The sequence below is a fragment of the Notolepis coatsorum genome (assembly GCF_963971535.1).
Source record: "Notolepis coatsorum genome assembly, chromosome: 3".
NCBI lineage: Eukaryota > Metazoa > Chordata > Actinopteri > Aulopiformes > Paralepididae > Notolepis > Notolepis coatsorum.
Window position 1 is genome coordinate 169,538,720 of NC_140167.1, and position 18,505 is coordinate 169,557,224.

The 18,505-nt window shown below is 48.1% G+C and overlaps 1 protein-coding gene across 1 annotated transcript in view; it reads left to right on the forward strand.

Annotated features, from left to right (window-relative positions):
* Positions 1-18,505, forward strand: part of ints6 (integrator complex subunit 6) — a 74,115-nt gene continuing 55,610 nt past the window's right edge. The window contains exons 1-5 of the mRNA XM_084310220.1: positions 1-869; positions 1,033-1,110; positions 1,576-1,725; positions 11,020-11,109; positions 14,053-14,236. Coding sequence (XP_084166346.1) covers positions 759-869; positions 1,033-1,110; positions 1,576-1,725; positions 11,020-11,109; positions 14,053-14,236 — 613 coding nt within the window. The 5' untranslated portion in view covers positions 1-758. The remainder of the gene's footprint in view (positions 870-1,032; positions 1,111-1,575; positions 1,726-11,019; positions 11,110-14,052; positions 14,237-18,505) is intronic.

Below are 18,505 nucleotides of genomic sequence, written 5' to 3' on the forward strand. Positions count from 1 at the left end.
GAATGTTGATTATGTAATCAGAGATCATCTGACAAAGACACCTCCCTACTGCTAAACATTTCCACCAAACACATCACACTGTTTATAAACGAGTAAACTATATAAACCCAATCCTCATCAATTACATTCTTCACGCATAATAATGCGCGTCCCCTGGCTATTCTCCGTGAATTCCAGCCTCCAAAATTTTTTTAAAACCAAGCATGCGCACAAAACACTCACGGCTCTGTCCTTATTTGGATATGGTAATGAGTCACTTCAAACAGCCTATCGACGACCGAGTCTGCGCGCACGTGACGCTGAAAGACCGCTCGGGAGGCGGGGTGTCAAGTGCGCGAGCTCGAGGTTAAAACCAGCGGACAAGACACAGCGCGTTCAGTGTAGAGGCAGAAGCAGGGGCTCGTCTAGCGAGGAGGCAACTTTGTGTGCTATGAAACTTAAGAATTATCTACCAAATAGCATCAAAAGATTATCAAAATCCCTCGTAAATCAATAACCTGCCCCGAGGGTGTGAGGTTGTTTAGTCCAGTTTACCGAGAGAGGGCTTTTCAACAAAACACACTATTCTTACTTTTTTTTGTGGAAAGAATGTGTGCCGAGACGAGAGACAGTTAGCCAGCTAAGCTAACTAAGCTAGCGAGCGGAGAGAGAGAGGTGGTGATACTGAGAGGCGGGCAGGAGGAGAACAAAAGGGTATTTTTTTTGGCCGGTTGCACTGACAACACCGAGTCCATGCAGAACGTGTCATCACCATCACAATGCCCGTGTTACTTTTTCTGATAGACACGTCCGCTTCAATGAACCAGCGCACCCATCTGGGCACTAGCTATCTGGACATAGCGAAAGGCGCTGTTGAGACTTTCATGAAGGTAACGACACTGTGACCAACGGGACATTGATTTGGGAGACACCCCCCCCCTCTCTCCAGGAGCGGGATAGCGGTTCAGAAGATCATCGTTTTTTCTCCAATCCTGTCAAAAACCGATCTCTCGACGCGACCGTGAATAATTCTTTATTCTTTTTATTCCACAGCTCAGGGGGAGAGATCCGGCGAGCCGAGGGGACCGGTACATGTTGGTAAATTTTGAGGACGTTCCAGTCGGAATCAAGGTAGAGTTTATTATTTTTCGGTCATCATGTTGTCCAGCTTTTACATTTTGTCCGTCCATCGCCTTCTTCACCACCACACGCTGCGATCACTACATCGATTGTGTGGAGAGAAGATCTTCAGGAGGGAGCTTTTTCAGACCCCTTTTAAAACATGGCCGACATTTTGTTTCAATGTGAGCAGCAAGGAACTCTGGGTGTTATTTATACAGCGAGGTTGGGGGGGGGGGGGGGGGCTAGCCTACTTTACTTATTTAGGCAATGCTGTCAAATAGTTATCTTGTGCAAAAATGGGGAGGAAGCGACCCATATATAGATGGTTATCTGGTCATACACAATTATAACTATCCATCGGCCTCTAGAAAATTTATATCTGGCATCTGACCTACTAAGTACACTTATTTTGTGTTATTTTCCTGTATGCATGTCACTGTTATAACCAGATCTCTTTTTTGTTCCTCCCCGAAGGCTGGATGGAAAGAGAGCCATGCCACATTCATGACAGAATTGAGGACCCTTCAAGCAACAGGACTCACATCAATTGGCCAGTCCTTGAGGACTGCTTTTGACTTACTGAATCTCAATAGATTAGTCACTGGGATAGACAACTATGGACAGGTATGTAGTACTGGAGAGGCAGAGAGGAGACTAGAGTGACAAAAGTTCCCCAACAAGATATCCCCACAGATTGCCCCCCACCTCCCAAACAGAAAGATTGCCCACCCACCCACCCCCCCCCCCCCCCCCCCCAGTCTTACAAGCATCAAACACCTTGCACACTGTCCCCACACACTCTGAGAGTGTCATGTGTTTATGAAGCAAACCGACAGCATAAAGTCAAAAGCCCTTATTTTCACAAGTCAATAGCCATCGTTTGATCTCTTGGTGTTCATTTAATTGACTTTCTGTCATTCTATATCATAACTATGTGCTCTAAAATTGTAACTTCTACTAAATCCATATTGTAAATAACGGGTGAGAACATGGATGCTTTTAGTTTCTGTGGGCGATGGGTACTGTATCAAGTCCTATCAATGATGAATATCTGAGTTCGCATTGAGGAAAGCAGTCAATACGGTCTGGCTGTTGGCTCGTGTAGCGCGCACATAAAAGTTTGGTATATAAGGGGCTAGTTTGCATGGGGAGCCTTAAGCCATTTAGAACATTTCTTTTTAAATCGTATCGTCTACAATAATGTATCTGTTGTGCTTTTAACAGAGCACTGACGTTGCGCTTCACATGTACAGGGGGGGGGGGGGGGGGGGTCTACATCTCTTTATGACGTAGGGACATTTGGTCACCGGCGCTGCACAGTGAAGCGAACCGATCGAGTGACTTCTGTTCCCCAAGTCCTCCACTGAACTTGAATGTTTATGGGACGCCCACAAGCACCCCCTGAATGATATTACACAGTATCTTACATATTCAGGCTTGCTGGGTGTGTACTGTTCAAGGCCTAATATATTGATAATCATTACAATTTTATATATTAAAAAAATAAATATATATATATCATTTAAAAAGTTTTATACTTATACTAAAAGTACTTGTCTACAATGACTCACACCAACCTGCAGAGTTGTTTATATCTGTGAAATTGGACATCCTTGGACTACTACCTTGCATCTTCGAGCTCTGTACTGTGTCGTCTCCTTCACAAGCTGCCCCTTCTGGAGATTTTGTAGTGACTCACTAAGAATGAGTTGAAGATGAGTTTCTACGCCCTCCATGTTTATTCAGTGTTTCGCACACATTCAAGCACTAGGTTAACCTTTTAGATACAGTGTGGGAACCAATATAAACAGCCTATATCTTCTGCCAGGGCAATGTGTGCCCATGATTACCTAATCTACATGCTCTGTTGTGTAGAGCTCTGCAGCCCATATCCAATCTCCATGCTGGTTTTAATGTGATAATATGAATATGGCCTGTGTAGAGCTCTACAGTCCATACCCATCTCAATGCTAGTATTTATTATTTTTATTTCTTTTTGGAACATTTTGTTTTCCAACAAGAAGCTAAGCATGGAGGCAGGGAACAAAATAAGCACCCGCCAAGCGCCAATGGCGTGTGAATTTACTCTTTGGCTGGTAAATTACGGAGGCTATTCGCCACCCTGGCGTGTACAAAAATTGGGAGCCAACTTTCTGAATTTTCATAAAAGAAATAGCTTCTGTGTCAGCAGTCGCTTCTATACGTGACACGTCTGTGTGTCCGTTCGTAGCATGAGATGAGTGCGCCGCTTACTTCAAATTGTATGCAGTGATGAACGGTCTTTTCCAGTGGAACACAAGTTACTTAACGTTACACAGGTCGAGCTATGCACGCTTAGCTTGCCAACGTTAGATAGCAGTGTTTATAAGGAGTCGTCTGCCAACAAATATGTTGTTTCAACAAATGTATTCACAAAATTGTTTACCATCCAAACGTTATTGAAGACTCCTGTGACCAGTAAGTAGGTACTACATACGTCTCAACTTTTATTAACTATTATTGACCGGAGCAATATGTGCAAATGTTCTACGTTATACTGTATGCGTAAATGTCTGCTTTGTGCCTAAAGTCAAGACTCGACAGTGTGTGCACACTGCAACATAGCTGCAGTTAGTCGCTTGTTCACCAACCATCTCAACATTTGTATCCTAGACATTTTCAACAAGTCAAAGGAAGACAAATATTAGCTAGCTTAACTAGCGTTAGCTCAGAAGCACAGAACCGGACGACAACAATAATACTTCCGGTCGGGGGGTTTCAAAATAAAAGAGTGAAGTCTAAAACACAAACCTTTTTAAATTCTTTTTTAATAAACGAAAAAGATCAGTTCCGTCTCTGTGTGGATGTACACACAATTGTCTATACACGCAGAAGCATACTGGTATGGCCAACGCAATTTGATGTGATGGTCTCGGGTTGCTACTGGATAGAACAGAATGGTAGCCAACACTTGTGATTGATTGGTTAATTGGAAATCTTATTGTTTTTAATAGTGTTTTTGAGAAAGAGTATTCCAATTCTCGTGCAGAAACACCAAGGAGTATTCAAAGCCTATAAAATGGTATTCGGAACAGCCCTACACTAAATATATATGTTTTAATAAATTATCTGCATTTTAAACTAACACTGACTCATTCCTTCAGTCCACTCAAAATTATGCTAATATTCCTTATGTTTATAATATTAATTGAAAATTGGATATGAGAGTATTATATAGTAATAATAACACATGGCGATATACTAAAAAGATATTTAAAATGTTTGGCTGGTAAAAAATCTGCCTGGCTGGTTTTTTTAATCTACCAGCCACCTTGGCTGGTAAGCCAAAAAGTTCATTTTGTTCCCTGCATGGAGGTAAGTTGGAGAGATTTGAGTGGATGAATGGAATGTTTTAACCAGCGTTTCCTGAACAGCAAAGGGAGGACCTCGATACCATCAAGGGTAACTCATACATACAACATATATAATGCCTAGCTCTACAGTCCATACCCATCTCAATGCTAGTATTTATTATTTTTATGGAACATTTTGTTTTCCAACGAGAAGCTAAGCATGGAGGTAAGTTGCAGGAAGATTGAGTGGATGAATGAATGTTTTATCCAGCATTTCCTGAGAAGCGAAGGGAAGACCTCAGTACCATCAAGGGTAACGCATACATACAACATATATACAATGCATAATGCCAAACACACTCAGTCTGGTAGGCAAAATGAAGCACAGGATGCACATTATAGTCACACATGCCTTTATAACCCTCATAACCGTTGACCTGCCTGGTTAAATAAATAAAATAAAAATGCCTTAGAACCCTCCTAAACATCATGGGTATATTCTGCATGCCTTAGAACCCTCATAAACATGGGTCTATTCTGCACCCCTTAGAACCCTCATAAACATGGGTCTATTCTGCACCCCTTAGAACCCTCAAACGTGGGTCTATTCTGCACCCCTTAGAACCCTCAAACGTGGGTCTATTCTGCACCCCTTAGAACCCTCATAAACACCATGGGTCTATTCTGCATGCCGTAGAACCCTCATGAATATCATGGGTCTACATACCGGTAGCAATCTTAGTTCTACATGCGTCGTATCTTTTGTAGATTGCTTTTTTTTAGGCTAAACTTCTGTTTGGGAGATCTTGAAAGTTTGTTTTAGCATTACATGATTGCAGGCAAATCTTTCTCGATTAGGTAATGGCCTGGTATTATTTTTTTTTATTTTCAAAACAAATTCAGTATTTATATAATTTTCCAAATTAATTGTGATAACTTACCTCTTTTTATATCGACATATTTCAAATGTTCACCAACTGCTTTAGAAAGTTAACTTACCCATCTACTAGCTATGAGAGATGGCAAATTCTGCCAAATTTGACCAAATGAAGGCGGAAAGAGATTATTGGGGGGGGGGGGCACTGTTTGTAATGGCGTTTCTTTTTGCTAGCATTACCATCTGTCATAACCTATTGTAAACTAACGAGTCAGTCGCAGTCAACCAGCACCTGCTAATGGGTCCGACCCTTTAGCTCAGCTGGTTAGTGCAGCCGCCTGTGGATCCTATATGGTCCCAGGTTCAAATCCACTCGGTTACATTGGTGACAGCGGTGGGATCTCACTGCCCTGTGAGTCTGTATCCAGGTTCACTTAGCAATAGGGGTGGGATCCCAGTGCCTTAACCCTGGGAACGTGCTTGCATGGATGAAAGAACGTGCAAGGATGCACTTCTGGGGGGACACACACACACTGTAAACTACTAACGAGTGAGTCGCAGTCAACCAGCATCTGCTAACGGGTCGGACTCTTTATCTCAGCTAGTTATTGCAGTTGCCTGTGGATCCTATGGTCCCAGGTTCAAATCTACTCTGTTACACTTATGACACCTTTTCAGTATATTGATGATGAAACCCCCTGCGTAACGTCTTTAAGTAGCATCCCTGCACGCTTCCTTTCTTCACATCAGGCAGCTCTATAGTCCTGGGCCTCCTCCCCTCTCCTCCTCCAGAAGACGTGGCCCGCTTTGGCATTTACAGTGTTTCCTTTGCCCGTTGTACCGTTTTTGTGAGAGACCAGGAAAGAATGCCAGTTTAGATTGCTGAGACGTAGCCCTGTCTTCTTATGCTTCATTTATACCCGGACGTGAAAGTGATTTGTGAAGGTTGCGGCCAGCCTGCCGAGCTCCCACAAGGCTAGCGGCGACGCCTACATGCAGCCGAACCAAACATATTTTTAGCCACGCATCAAACCGATGCAAACTGACGTGGACAGGGCAGAGCTGTGGTTGTCCGCTTCCTGATCTGGGCATGGCTTGCTTCCGTATTTACCATTTGTCATCTCGGGAGCTCGGTCTATATCATTCCACTATCGATCGCGATTGACTACATTACAAACACGGACCAAATCAAAGAGAGACTGGCCAAGGAAGTCACAAAATATAGCCATTTGTAGAACACAATGCAGCACAGCCACCTAGTGGTTTGGTGGGGTACTGCAACCCAAGCGTTGCACTGACATGGAAGTATGTCGGCCCAGGTCCTAGGCGCAAAAATTCGACGACCGCCAACGATGAAGTATACCTCGCCTCTGCCTTTAGTATAAAATGCCCCGTTTGTGCCTTGACACACACATGGAGGATGGGACCGGGGATGGGGATGAACCCATGCTTCTGCCATCTTCTCCAGGTAGCTCTAGTACGGTGTACAAAAACACACTAGTGCATCCAGTGTAGAGGAACACGCTAGTACATCTAATGTACAAAAACACACTAGTACATCCAGTGTACAAAAACACACTAGTACATCCAGTGTAGAGGAACACTAGTACATCTAATGTACAAAAACACACTAGTACATCTAGTGTAGAAGAACACACTAGTACATCCAGTGTACAAAAACACTAGTACATCTAGTGTAGAGGGATGTAGAGGAACACACTAGTACATCCAGTGTAGAGGAACATTAGTACATCTAGTGTAGAGGAACACACTAGTACATCTAGTGTAGAGGAACACACTAGTACATCTAGTGTAGAGGAACACACTAGTACATCTAGTGTAGAGGAACACACTAGTACATCTAGTGTAGAGGAACACTAGTACATCTAGTGTAGAGGAACACACTAGTACATCCAGTGTAGAGGAACACACTAGTACATCCAGTGTAGAGGAACACACTAGTACATCTAGTGTAGAGGAACACTAGTGCATCTAGTGTAGAGGAACACTAGTGCATCCAGTGTAGAGGAACACACTAGTACATCCAGTGTAGAGGAACACTAGTGCATCCAGTGTAGAGGAACACACTAGTACATCCAGTGTAGAGGAACACTAGTGCATCCAGTGTAGAGGAACACACTAGTACATCCAGTGTAGAGGAACACTAGTACATCCAGTGTAGAGGAACACACTAGTACATCCAGTGTAGAGGAACACTAGTGCATCCAGTGTAGAGGAACACACTAGTACATCCAGTGTAGAGGAACACACTAGTACATCTAGTGTAGAGGAACACTAGTACATCTAGTGTAGAGGAAAACACACTAGTGCATCCAGTGTAGAGGAACACTAGTGCATCCAGTGTAGAGGAACACACTAGTACATCTAGTGTAGAGGAACACACTAGTACATCTAGTGTAGAGGAACACACTAGTGCATCCAGTGTAGAGGAACACTAGTGCATCCAGTGTAGAGGAACACACTAGTACATCCAGTGTAGAGGAACACTAGTGCATCCAGTGTAGAGGAACACACTAGTACATCTAGTGTAGAGGAACACACTAGTACATCTAGTGTAGAGGAACACTAGTGCATCCAGTGTAGAGGAACACACTAGTGCATCCAGTGTAGAGGAACACACTAGTGCATCCAGTGTAGAGGAACACACTAGTACATCCAGTGTAGAGGAACACACTAGTACATCCAGTGTAGAGAAACACTAGTGCATCCAGTGTAGAGGAACACACTAGTACATCCAGTGTAGAGGAACACTAGTACATCCAGTGTAGAGGAACACACTAGTACATCCAGTGTAGAGGAACACACTAGTACATCCAGTGTAGAGGAACACACTAGTGCATCTAGTGTAGAGGAACACACTAGTACATCCAGTGTAGAGGAACACACTAGTACATCCAGTGTAGAGGAACACACTAGTACAGTGGTCACCAACCCGTCGATCTTGATCGACTGGTCGATCTTTGAGACTGCCTGTAGATCTTTCCATGAATTTTTTTTTTTTTTTTTTTTTTTTTTAATATAGATCTTACCCTGAGAGTCCACATTACAGTTCTACTTTTGTTTTGATGTGAAAAGTGATGCTGCACTTAGCACTGACTGAGAAAGTACACATACAGTTCTACTTTTGTTTTGATGTGAAAAGTGATGCTGCACTTAGCACTGACTGCACTTAGCACTGACTGAGAAAGTACACATTACAGTTCTACTTTATAAAATGCTAATTGTAAATATGTTTGTCAATGTTAATAATATGAGAAAGTCCACATTACAGTTCTACTTTTGTTCTGATGTGAAAACTGATGCTGCACTTAGCACTGACTGCACTTAGCACTGACTGAGAAAGTACACATTACAGTTCTACTTTATAAAATGCTAATTGTAAATATGTTTGTCAATGTTAATAATATGAGAAAGTCCACATTACAGTTCTACTTTTGTTTTGATGTGAAAAGTGATGCTGCATAAGATGACTGCACTTAGCACTGACTGAGAAAGTACATAATAGTTCTACTTTGACGTTTTAATGTTGGACCAAAGCATTGCATGTAATTAGAATACAGGCAAATAAAAGTCATTTAGTTTAAAGTACAATCTTGGCTGTCTTTTTCTCTCAACGCTTCAATAGGTAGATCTTGCCTTCACCAAAAAAAAAAAAAAGTGATCTTGGGCTTAAAAAGGTTGGTGACCACTGCACTAGTACATCCAGTGTACTTGGTGTGTGAGCAGACCTGGAAGCCCGCCCGCCCGGCCGTCATGTAGATGCCGGGCTACACTTAACCACATGGGGCAGATGGACCCCGTAGGGGTTCTCTGACCTGCCAGACTGAGAGGAGAGGTCTACACAACTACAGCTGGTTCACGTATCTTACGTGTTGTACACATGTCCCTACAGCTGGATCACGTATCTCACGTGTTGTACACATGTCCCTACAAATGGGACTGATTTCACAATGGATTTTGGGCTGAAGAGCAATCCCCTTTATGACCAACACCAGGCAACGCAACACCAGTACAAGCGGACTGTGCTGCTGGACTTCTTTCAGTAGAAATGCATTGATGTCATAATTGCATGCAAGGGAGTTAGCCTTGCTGCTGGTAATACAGCTCATTAATATGCTAAGGAGGTATCGTATATAATTTTTTTTTTGGCGAGGGAAAAGTACCAGGTTGTCATGGATACACGCGGAGAGTCCCGGAAGTATCCTGGTCTATTTACTTCTGTTTGTTTATGTAACCGGGCAAATGTATTGCTCTGCGAAAAATCACAGCCTGCAGGGAGAAGTCTTGGAGAAAGAAAAACCTGAGTGGGACCACATCCATTAATAATGTCACCGCTGTCAAATCTGAGAGGTGCACTAGTACACCGTGGCCGGTTTGATGGCTTCGTATGTCCAACGGCTTTGCAGGGGAGCATAGAGTTTTGACTTTGTGGAAAGTGCTCGGCTTACTTGTCTGCTGCGTTGCGGAACCGAAAGGTCTTCGCAGGCACCTGAGGGCCGACGAACTCTGATCAATACGTTGCGGCTTATCGTTTCACGATATCCATATGAATAGCTGATCTCGCGGAAAGTCATCTAGTCGAGCAAAGGGTGTTCAGAAGTCGCTTCGGCTAATGTACTCCGCCGTGGCAGAGAGAGGGCAGGGAGTGATGGAGTGTCTGTGAGATTACTCTCTCCAGATGCACAATCTTTGTTATTTGTTATCGTCTCTACTGCGCGCTCCCTCCAGACTGTTATGTACTTTCTATTCATTATTCCCTGCAGGTTAGGGATCTCTAGCTCGCTCGCTCCCTCTCTTTCTCTTTGCCACATTTAAAATAGATGTATCCCCGCGTGAGTTATCTATATAACGATACTCGCTCTACACATGTTATTTCTGCCCTGGACTTTCAAGTAGCACAAGTATGAGGGGGGGGGGGGGGCTGAACCTTGCTCTATGGCTCTGACAGGACTGTACCGACTACATAAGTATGAAGTGGGGCTGAACCTTGCTCTATGGCTCTCACAGGACTGTACCGACTACATAAGTATGAGGGGGGTGCTGAACCTTGCTCTGACTATGGCTCTTGCAGGACTGTACCGACTACATAAGTATGAGGGGGGGGGGGGGCTGAACCTTGCTCTGACTATGGCTCTCACAGGACTGTACCGACTACATAAGTATGAGGGGGGGGCTGAACCTTGCTCTGACTATGGCTCTCACAGGACTGTACCGACTACATAAGTATGAAGTGGGGGGGCTGAACCTTGCTCTGACTGGCTCTCACAGGACTGTACCTACTACATAAGTATGAGGAGGGGCTGAACCTTGCTCTGACTGGCTCTTGCAGGACTGTACCGACTACATAAGTATGAGGGGGGGCTGAACCTTGCTCTGACTATGGCTCTTGCAGGACTGTACCGACTACATAAGTATGAGGGGGGGCTGAACCTTGCTCTGACTATGGCTCTTGCAGGACCGTACCGACTACATAAGTATGAGGGGGGGGGGGGGGGGGGGCTGAACCTTGCTCTATGGCTCTCGCAGGACTGTACCGACTATATACTCTTATTCTACCCCCCTGTGTCTTCCTGCATTAATAATGAGTGTTGTTGTAGTCTCCGTCTAGTGTGCCAGAGTGTGTATTTTCATGTGCTGCATTTTCTGGATTATGAATGTGCTTAGTTTATTGTCTTTCTCTCTCTGCAGGGTCGAAATCCCTTCTTCCTCGAGCCAGCCATTATCATCGCCATTACGGATGGCAACAAGCTCACCAGTAGCGGCGGAGTCCAGGAAGAGGTCAGCCATGGTCTCCACGGAGACGGGGGTCACAGCCAATCAGGAGTGCTTCCTGGCTGGTCAGCTGACTGCCCTGGATCCTGCCCGATCATACACAAATACACAATGTTCACCGTGACACAAGCATCACCTGACCCCTCATGATCCCGGCCTAATGGAGATCAATACGTTGCACTTGTGGGGGTTAAACTAAGCTAATAGAAGCATAACATCCCAGTTATATTATGATGGAGTTTGGACAAAGGTTAAGGTTGGCATTCAGGAAGACCATCCTCACACCTTCCTGTATTTGCTACCTCACACTGTCCTATATAGCACTAGTGCATTTTCAGTGTCATGATACTAAATGGACGATCATGCAGTATGGCAATTTGATTAGACTAATGTCATTATGTGGGGGGGGGGGGGGGGGATTACAACTATGACCATGTTGAATTATGAACGGCCATCTGGTCTCTGTGAAACATTAGTCTAGTCTCCTGAATCCATATTTTGTTTCATTCTCCTCACCTTCTGCTACTCACAATAAAAGCAGACTGCTTGAACCCCCCCCCCCCCAAGAAATGACTCTTAGCCATTAAGCCATACATTAACTATATGGAAGCGCACATCACGCTTAACGTTCTACTGCGCACTAAAACGACAACAGTTTAGTTTTTTTGCCATCTCCCGACTAATGATGTTGACTTCTGCGGTGATTCCACGACGGAGGCCGGGTCGATGCGGAGGTGCCGGCTTGGGAGTTGCTCCGTTGCCAACCGTTTTACTAGAGGGAGAATTGCCAACACAAACCCGCACACACTGCTTGAGCAGCCTTTTTGAGTTTCTGACCATGCGGAAGTAGCTTTGATTTGTCCATAAGGAAATCTGCATGTTTGTGAGGCGGTGGGAGTAAAATCTCTCTGAGAGGGGCCCTGTGGTAGAACCAGTTAAGATGCTCTGAGCTAGAGCCATATGAAATCCGTTTTTATTTTTTACCAAATTCCGTTTTTTCCGTTTTTATATTCCAGAATTCTGTATTTAGCTTTTTACCGTCATTTTACCATCAGAAATGGTGTCTAATAAGTTGGAATGAATAAATGTCCACAATTAAATAAGATATAACGGTCCATTTAATGTTTTTAAGTGCGGCAACTCAGACATACAGTTCAATTCTACACAAAATTTTTCAAATAATATTGTGACAAAATAAAAATACACATTTCAAGTGTAAACAATAGATACAGCTAGCTACTACTGACATTATCACAATGCCAGTAGCCTAGCTATATCTATTCTATTGTGATGAAATAATGAATGCATAATGTATGCACCTTTAGTTTATAAAGGACTGTGTACTGACCATCATTTGCATTAAACAAATAGATGGGTGCACCAGATTTAGCAAGAAGCTATAATTTCCATCTATAGTCCTGTGTACTGTAACGTTACATAGCTATTTAATCACAATATTGTCAGTGATTAGCCTCGCCCCCTAGCTGTATCTATTGTGATCACCAGAGATCATCGTTAGAGCGTTGGTGTGTTTTGGGAAGCACAGTGTTTTTCCCTTGTTCCTGACATGGTTTTTGGAGACTAAGTGATCTTCGTACGTGTTTTTGCAGGTCCAGTCCACGGTATGTTGACAGAATTAGCCAACCACCTTATCGCCTGAGGCATAAAAGTCATTAGGATACTGCTCTGCTCTGAATTTAGGGCTTAGTGCGGAATTTCTTAGCTTTTTTCGACGACGTTAACACAGAAGCAGCCAGACGCTTGGACATTGCTGCGTGTTGTGTGTAACGCACTGTAGCATCCCCACCCCGGTCATGTTTGCTTTGCACCAAGCGTTCCATCTTCTACCGAACACGGAATTTCAGTCCAGATTAAGGCACATTCTGCAATATTCCATGTTTTACAGTTTATTCCATTTTTATTGGTCGATTCCGTGAACACTGATTTCATATGGCTCTATTTGAGGGGCCCTGTGGTAGAACCAGTAAAGACTCTGAGGCGCCCTGTGGTAGAACCAGTAAAGACTCTGAGGGGCCCTGTGGTAGAACCAGTAAAGACTCTGAGGGGCCCTGTGGTAGAACCAGTAAAGACTCTGAGGGGCCCTGTGGTAGAACCAGTAAAGACTCTGAGGGGCCCTGTGGTAGAACCAGTAAAGACTCTGAGAGGCCCTGTGGTAGAACCAGTAAAGACTCTGAGAGGCCCTGTGGTAGAACCAGTAAAGACTCTGAGAGGCCCTGTGGTAGAACCAGTAAAGACTCTGAGAGGCCCTGTGGTAGAACCAGTAAAGACTCTGAGAGGCCCTGTGGTAGAACCAGTGAAGACTGAGGGGCCCTGTGGTAGAACCAGTAAAGACTCTGAGGGGCCCTGTGGTAGAACCAGTAAAGACTCTGAGAGGCCCTGTGGTAGAACCAGTAAAGACTCTGAGAGGCCCTGTGGTAGAACCAGTAAAGACTCTGAGAGGCCCTGTGGTAGAACCAGTGAAGACTGAGGGGCCCTGTGGTAGAACCAGTAAAGACTCTGAGGGGCCCTGTGGTAGAACCAGTGAAGACGGAGAGACATGATGACGCCATTGTTGGCGTTTTGTGTACTGCTCTAATATACAGTAACACGCATCGGTAGGAGCAATTGTCAACAGTGGGGTTTCTTATCGGCTGCTTAATAACCTCCCTCCGGGGAAGGACACGTTTGTAGCCTCTGCAAACAATTGGGACAGCTGTTGTGTTGAATTGGCTTCTGATTTTGAGTCCAGACTCTGGCGTCGCCTCCGGTATCATCATGTGTTTTAGTTCATTCACTTCTTGTTCAGATTACACTACCTGAATGAGTCGTAGCCTGAAGGGGGTCCTCTTCAACAAAATGTATTGATGCCAGGGCACTCTGTATGGCATACTAATCTCAACCAACACTTATATTCTCTCTCCCCCCTCAACCGACCTCCACCCCCCACAGCTCCACCTGCCACTGACCACCCCCCTGCCGGGCAGCGAGCTGACCAAGGAGCCCTTCCGCTGGGACCAGCGCCTGTTCTCCCTGGTGCTGCGCATCCCCGGACACGCCTCGGTGGACCCCGAGCCCCAGGGGGGCGTCCCGCCCGACGACTCGGCCATCACGCCCATGTGCGAGGTCACCGGAGGTACGTAGGGGGCTGGGAGGGGGAGCTGGGTGCGGAGGGGGAAGAGGAGCGGGATGGGGATGGTGGTCAGGGAGGATGGTGGTCAGGAGGAAGAGGGAGGATGGTGGTCAGGAGGGGGAGCAGGGAGGATGGTGGTCAGGAGGAAGAGGGAGGATGGTGGTCAGGAGGAAGAGGGAGGATGGTGGTCAGGAGGAGGAGCAGGGAGGATGGTGGTCAGGAGGAAGAGGGAGGATGGTGGTCAGGAGGAGGAGGAGGGAGGATGGTGGTCAGGAGGAGGAAGAGGAGGAGGGAGGATGGTGGTCAGGAGGAGGAGGGAGGATGGTGGTCAGGAGGAAGAGGAGGAGGGAGGATGGTGGTCAGGAGGAGGAGGGAGGATGGTGGTCAGGAGGAAGAGGGAGGGTGGTGGTCAGGAGGAGGAAGAGGAGGAGGGAGGATGGTGGTCAGGAGGAGGAAGAGGAGGAGGGAGGATGGTGGTCAGGAGGAGGAGGGAGGATGGTGGTCAGGAGGAGGAAGAGGAGGAAGGAGGATGGTGGTCAGGAGGAGGAGCGAGGATGGTGGTCAGGAGGAGGAAGAGGAGGAGGGAGGATGGTGGTCAGGAGGAGGAAGAGGAGGAGGGAGGATGGTGGTCAGGAGGAGGAAGAGGAGGGAGGATGGTGGTCAGGAGGAAGAGGGAGGGTGGTGGTCAGGAGGAAGAGGGAGGATGGTGGTCAGGAGGAAGAGGGAGGATGGTGGTCAGGAGGAAGAGGGAGGATGGTGGTCAGGAGGAGGAGGGAGGATGGTGGTCAGGAAGAGGAGGAGGGAGGATGGTGGTCAGGAGGAGGAGGAGCAGGGAAGATGGTGGTCAGGAGGAAGAGGGAGGATGGTGGTCAGGAGGAGGAGGAGGAGGGAGGATGGTGGTCAGGAGGAGGAGGGAGGATGGTGGTCAGGAGGAGGAGGGAGGATGGTGGTCAGGAGGAAGAGGAGGAGGGAGGATGGTGGTCAGGAGGAGGAAGAGGAGGAGGGAGGATGGTGGTCAGGAGGAGGAGGGAGGATGGTGGTCAGGAGGAAGAGGAGGAGGGAGGATGGTGGTCAGGAGGAGGAGGGAGGATGGTGGTCAGGAGGAAGAGGGAGGGTGGTGCAGGAGGAGGAAGAGGAGGAGGGAGGATGGTGGTCAGGAGGAGGAAGAGGAGGAGGGAGGATGGTGGTCAGGAGGAGGAGGGAGGATGGTGGTCAGGAGGAGGAAGAGGAGGAAGGAGGATGGTGGTCAGGAGGAGGAGCGAGGATGGTGGTCAGGAGGAGGAAGAGGAGGAGGGAGGATGGTGGTCAGGAGGAGGAAGAGGAGGAGGGAGGATGGTGGTCAGGAGGAGGAAGAGGAGGAGGGAGGATGGTGGTCAGGAGGAGGAAGAGGAGCAGAGAGGATGGTGGTCAGGAGGAGGAGGGAGGATGGTGGTCAGGAGGAGGAGGGAGGATGGTGGTCAGGAGGAAGAGGGAGGGTGGTGGTCAGGAGGAAGAGGGAGGATGGTGGTCAGGAGGAAGAGGGAGGATGGTGGTCAGGAGGAAGAGGGAGGATGGTGGTCAGGAGGAAGAGGAGGAGGGAGGATGGTGGTCAGGAAGAGGAGGAGGGAGGATGGTGGTCAGGAGGAAGAGGGAGGATGGTGGTCAGGAGGAGGAGGAGGAGGGAGGATGGTGGTCAGGAGGAAGAGGAGGAGGGAGGATGGTGGTCAGGAGGAAGAGGGAGGATGGTGGTCAGGAGGAGGAGGGAGGATGGTGGTCAGGAGGAGGAGGGAGGATGGTGGTCAGGAGGAAGAGGAGGATGGTGGTCAGGAGGAAGAGGAGGAGGGAGGATGGTGGTCAGGAGGAAGAGGGAGGATGGTGGTCAGGAGGAAGAGGGAGGATGGTGGTCAGGAGGAAGAGGAGGAGGGAGGATGGTGGTCAGGAGGAAGAGGGAGGATGGTGGTCAGGAGGAGGAGGGAGGATGGTGGTCAGGAGGAAGAGGAGGAGGGAGGATGGTGGTCAGGAGGAAGAGGGAGGATGGTGGTCAGGAGGAGGAGGGAGGATGGTGGTCAGGAGGAAGAGGAGGAGGGAGGATGGTGGTCAGGAGGAGGAAGAGGAGGGAGGATGGTGGTCAGGAGGAGGAGGGAGGATGGTGGTCAGGAGGAAGATGGAGGATGGTGGTCAGGAGGAGGAAGAGGAGGAGGGAGGATGGTGGTCAGGAGGAAGAGGGAGGATGGTGGTCAGGAGGAGGAAGAGGAGGAGGGAGGATGGTGGTCAGGAGGAAGAGGGAGGATGGTGGTCAGGAGGAGGAAGAGGAGGAGGGAGGATGGTGGTCAGGAGGAAGAGGGAGGATGGTGGTCAGGAGGAGGAGGGAGGATGGTGGTCAGGAGGAAGAGGGAGGATGGTGGTCAGGAGGAGGAAGAGGGAAGATGGTGGTCAGGAGGAAGAGGAGGAGGGAGGATGGTGGTCAGGAGGAGGAAGAGGAGGAGGGAGGATGGTGGTCAGGAGGAGGAAGAGGAGGAGGGAGGATGGTGGTCAGGAGGAGGAAGAAGAGCAGAGAGGATGGTGGTCAGGAGGAAGAGGGAGGATGGTGGTCAGGAGGAGGAAGAGGAGGAGGGAGGATGGTGGTCAGGAGGAAGAGGGAGGATGGTGGTCAGGAGGAGGAAGAGGAGGAGGGAGGATGGTGGTCAGGAGGAGGAAGAGGAGGAGGGAGGATGGTGGTCAGGAGGAGGAAGAGGAGGAGGGAGGATGGTGGCCAGGAGGAGGAGGAGGGAGGATGGTGGTCAGGAGGAGGAAGAGGAGGAGGGAGGATGGTGGTCAGGAGGAAGAGGGAGGATGGTGGTCAGGAGGAAGAGGGATGATGGTGGTCAGGAGGAGGAAGAGGAGCAGGGAAGATGGTGGTCAGGAGGAAGAGGGAGGATGGTGGTCAGGAGGAAGAGGGAGGATGGTGGTCAGGAGGAGGAAGAGCAGGGAAGATGGTGGTCAGGAGGAAGAGGGAGGATGGTGGTCAGGAGGAAGAGGGAGGATGGTGGTCAGGAGGAAGAGGGAGGATGGTGGTCAGGAGGAAGAGGGAGGATGGTGGTCAGGAGGAAGAGGGAGGATGGTGGTCAGGAGGAGGAAGAGGATGGTGGTCAGGAGGAGGAGCAGGGAGGATGGTGGTCAGGAGGAGGAAGAGGAGCAGGGAAGATGGTGGTCAGGAGGAAGAGGGAGGATGGTGGTCAGGAGGAAGAGGGAGGATGGTGGTCAGGAGGAAGAGGGAGGATGGTGGTCAGGAGGAGGAAGAGCAGGGAAGATGGTGGTCAGGAGGAAGAGGGAGGATGGTGGTCAGGAGGAAGAGGGAGGATGGTGGTCAGGAGGAAGAGGGAGGATGGTGGTCAGGAGGAAGAGGGAGGATGGTGGTCAGGAGGAGGAAGAGGATGGTGGTCAGGAGGAGGAGCAGGGAGGATGGTGGTCAGGAGGAAGAGGGAGGATGGTGGTCAGGAGGAGGAAGAGGAGCAGGGAAGATGGTGGTCAGGAGGAAGAGGGAGGATGGTGGTCAGGAGGAGGAAGAGGAGCAGGGAAGATGGTGGTCAGGAGGAAGAGGGAGGATGGTGGTCAGGAGGAGGAAGAGGGAGGGTGGTGGTCAGGAGGAAGAAGAGGAGGAAGGAGGATGGTGGTCAGGAGGAGGAGCGAGGATGGTGGTCAGGAGGAAGAAGAGGAGCAGGGAAGATGGTGGTCAGGAGGAGGAGCAGGGAGGATGGTGGTCAGGAGGAGGAGGAGCAGAGAGGATGGTGGTCAGGAGGAAGAGGAGCAGGGGGGATGGTGGTCAGGAGGAGGAGCAGGGAGGATGGTGGTCAGGAGGAGGAGCAGGGAGGATGGTGGTCAGGAGGAAGAGGAGCAGGGAGGATGGAGGAAGAGGAGCAGGGGGGATGGTGGTGCAGATGTGTGTAAAGTGGATCTAACCTTTGGAGAAGCATCAAGCAGTCCTCCCCAGCAGCGTAGTGTGTAGCTTCGTGGACCAGATCAGCATATTTATATCAGCATTGTTTGTGAAACAGAAACTATAGTTTCACTGATAAGTTATACTGTTGTCAATAAGATACAGAAATGTATATATATTTATTATATATATATATTAGAGGTCAGTGACATAGTAAATAAGCCCCCAGATGGCCCTGTAGTGGTGACCAGCGTTATCATTTCCAGTCTGGCCGCCGGGCTCTAGAAGAAGCCGGCCAGGCCTGCCTCCCTACCTACCGGTGTTGGAGAACGTCTCCAGGTAGTTAGAGAGGAGAGGACTGTCAGTCTACACTGCCC